We start from the raw sequence: 3,153 nt of genomic DNA, 5'->3' as shown, positions 1-3,153 counted from the left end.
TATTTGATTTATAAACTGCAATGTAACAAAGTGAATGTGTGGTTGGGTCTGCAGGACAAATTGGATATGCTCTTGTACCCATGATTGCTAGGGGAGTGATGCTTGGTCCTGACCAGCCTGTGATCCTCCACATGCTAGATATCCCACCTGCAGCCGAGGCATTGAATGGTGTGAAGATGGAGTTGGTAGATGCTGCATTTCCTCTTCTTAAAGGTATCTTCCCTTCATGTCCCTTTTAAAAATGACGGGACAAGTTGTCGAAGAATGACTACTTTATGGTGCAACATGTGGGATTGTGAGGAATTAGTTGTACGATCACAAGATCTGACCCAAAATATTTGCAATAGGTGTTGTAGCTACAACTGATGTTGTGGAGGCCTGCACCGGGGTTAACATTGCAGTAATGGTTGGTGGCTTCCCAAGGAAGGAAGGAATGGAGAGAAAAGATGTGATGTCTAAAAATGTGTCAATTTACAAGTCACAGGCTTCTGCTCTTGAGAAGCATGCAGCTGCAAACTGCAAGGTACCGTGTTTCAAAAAATTAACAAAACAATCTGTGTTTGGGTTCTTTGTTTAAACGGTAATTGGATTCTGTATTGTTAAATAGAAACACATGTATTTAGACTGAGAGAAATTAGTTTGATCTATTGAATTATAATGGAAATACATGTCCTATATATTATTTTTAGTTTGAGACATCCTGTGAAATTCTAGCTACTGTTACATGTATGAAACTGAACGCGTTTAGAGCTGCATCACTTGAACAATTCAGACTTAAATTTCATTTTAATTATCGTTTCTTTTTGTTTTCTTCAGGTTTTGGTTGTTGCTAACCCAGCAAACACCAATGCATTGATTTTAAAGGAATTTGCACCATCTATTCCTGAGAAAAACATTACTTGTTTGACAAGACTGGACCATAACAGGGCACTTGGTCAAATTTCAGAGAGGTTGAATGTCCAAGTCTCTGATGTTAAAAATGTGATTATTTGGGGGAATCACTCATCTACTCAGTACCCTGATGTCAACCATGCTACTGTTAAGACTCCAGCTGGGGAGAAACCCGTGCGGGAGCTTGTTAAGGATGATGCATGGTATTAATGATTGTATTTATGTTTAAACTCTATTTAAGTTATTTTCGAAAGTTGTGGATCACAATGGTAATTGTATTTCTTGGTTTAAGGTTGAATGCAGAGTTCATCACTACTGTTCAGCAACGTGGTGCTGCGATCATTAAAGCACGAAAGCTTTCAAGTGCATTATCTGCTGCTAGCTCTGCTTGTGACCACATTCATGATTGGGTTCTTGGAACTCCTGAGGTTTGACAGTGCTCTACCTGCTTTCCAATTTTGAGTTAATCTTTTCATGTTTTGTGGTATGATTTTTTTTCTTTAATGTAGGGCACCTGGGTTTCCATGGGGGTCTACTCTGATGGCTCGTACAATGTACCAGCTGGTCTAATTTATTCCTTCCCTGTTACTTGTCAGAATGGAGAGTGGAAAATTGTTCAAGGTAAGGGTGCACCAAATAAAATACCGTCACATAGCACTCGTTCTTCATGATTTTATGCCCATATATGAGATTATAATAGAGTCAGATATTATCTATTTTAAGGGCATTTTGGTGATGTGTTTATGCTTTTTGCTGGTGCTTGCATATATTTTTATGATGCAGCACTTTTGGATCTCTATAAGCCTGCTCTTTCTCCTGTATCCCATGCAGTGCACTTCTCTTTTCTGTTCAAATTTGTTATTTTCCATATTCTTAAGCGGATTTTGTGGAAGGCTTACAAAAGTAAATTTTTAATGATGAAAAATGTATCATTAACCTTTTTTATTCTATTTTATGCTGCCGCTACATCTAATAGTAGGTCTTAATAAACTTGAGGGAATCATGATATATATTAATGATAGTAGAGTTTCGATTCTCTTTCATTGGTTCTTTACCCAACCATATTGTGGTTGGAAGTATAGAAAACCATGTTTGAAACTTTTATTTCAAGGATATTCTCATCTTGTTTTTTGCACAAGCAAGCAAAATTATATGTTTTTCTTTTAATTTGCCTTTGTACAAAAAGTTTGTAGTAATTCAGTTCATATCTATCTTGAACTTCAGCCTTCATGGATCATTACAACTGTTTTATGGCCTCATTCTGTGACTCAGGTCTTAGCATTGATGAATTCTCAAGGAAAAAGTTGGATTTGACAGCAGATGAGCTCTCCGAGGAGAAGGCTCTTGCTTACTCGTGTCTCGCTTAGATGCTCGTTTCCTGTCATAGGCATATATTAAGTGGGCCTCTCACCTTCCAAACGAGCGGGCAGTGTCAAGTTTTTTAATAAAGCTACTGTTGTTCCTAGATAAGAGCTGCCTCTTTGGATCTTACCTTGTTAAAGACTATCATAAGATATGAGGATGTTTGAATTTTTGTGGTATTTCATCGATTGAAATTTCAATAGTTGCATATACACTGAGATTTCAAGGTAATTATTTCACAGCTGTTTGTGTTTTTGAGTTTTGACCTTTTTTGTCCTTTGAAATGTGATACCAAGGGTACCTGAGATTTTCCAGACCACTGGCTGATCTGTGGTGTGCTTGGACTTGTTGGGAGAGCTAACAGTTGTGTTGGATAGTTCAAACCCTCGAATAGCAAGGGTACCTATGCTTGTTTTGGGAAACTGAAAATAATGGATAGCAGTAGAATTTCTTGAGCTTCATGCAAACTTTACCAGAATTCAGTTCACCTATTTTACCTCGTCCTCCTGTTTTCGTCTTTTTGGAACCTTAATCAAACGCACTTGATGACCCTAGCATGCACTTTGCAATTTTATGGCAGGTTCAGGTATTATAGTTGTAAACTTATTTCATGGCAGGTTCAGGTATTATAGTTGTAAACTTCAGATTCATGAGTGTATAAATCAATAACTACTTGTTTTTTCAAAACCGTAAATGATGATAAACAATCCGCACTTAAGATTTCAGTCATAATATGAATTACTATCATGAATACGATTGCCATGCTTGGTCTGTTCTTTCGCGTGTGCATTGCATTGGATGAACTATTTGCGTCTTTGGGAATAATGTTTGATAGAATATGATGTTAAATTTCCACATTTGCATAGTTTTTTATGGTGGTAAAAATAGAAGGTATGTGGG

General features: G+C 37.2%; 1 protein-coding gene across 1 annotated transcript; it reads left to right on the top strand.

Annotated features, from left to right (window-relative positions):
• Window positions 1-29: 29 nt before the first annotated feature.
• LOC105120034 (malate dehydrogenase-like) lies at window positions 30-2,509 on the top strand (the record flags this gene model as incomplete). The annotated part of the gene is made up of 6 exons (XM_011018222.1): window positions 30-213; window positions 348-523; window positions 817-1,094; window positions 1,184-1,319; window positions 1,401-1,512; window positions 2,164-2,509. Coding segments are annotated over 6 exons (981 nt in total), but the record flags the coding sequence as incomplete, so codon positions are not given.
• Between the last annotated feature and the right edge of the window lie 644 nt (window positions 2,510-3,153).

Source organism: Populus euphratica, unplaced genomic scaffold, assembly GCF_000495115.2.
Source record: "Populus euphratica unplaced genomic scaffold, PopEup_1.0 scaffold4440.1, whole genome shotgun sequence".
Taxonomy (NCBI): Eukaryota; Viridiplantae; Streptophyta; class Magnoliopsida; order Malpighiales; family Salicaceae; genus Populus; species Populus euphratica.
This window is presented reverse-complemented; position numbering and strand designations above follow the sequence as displayed.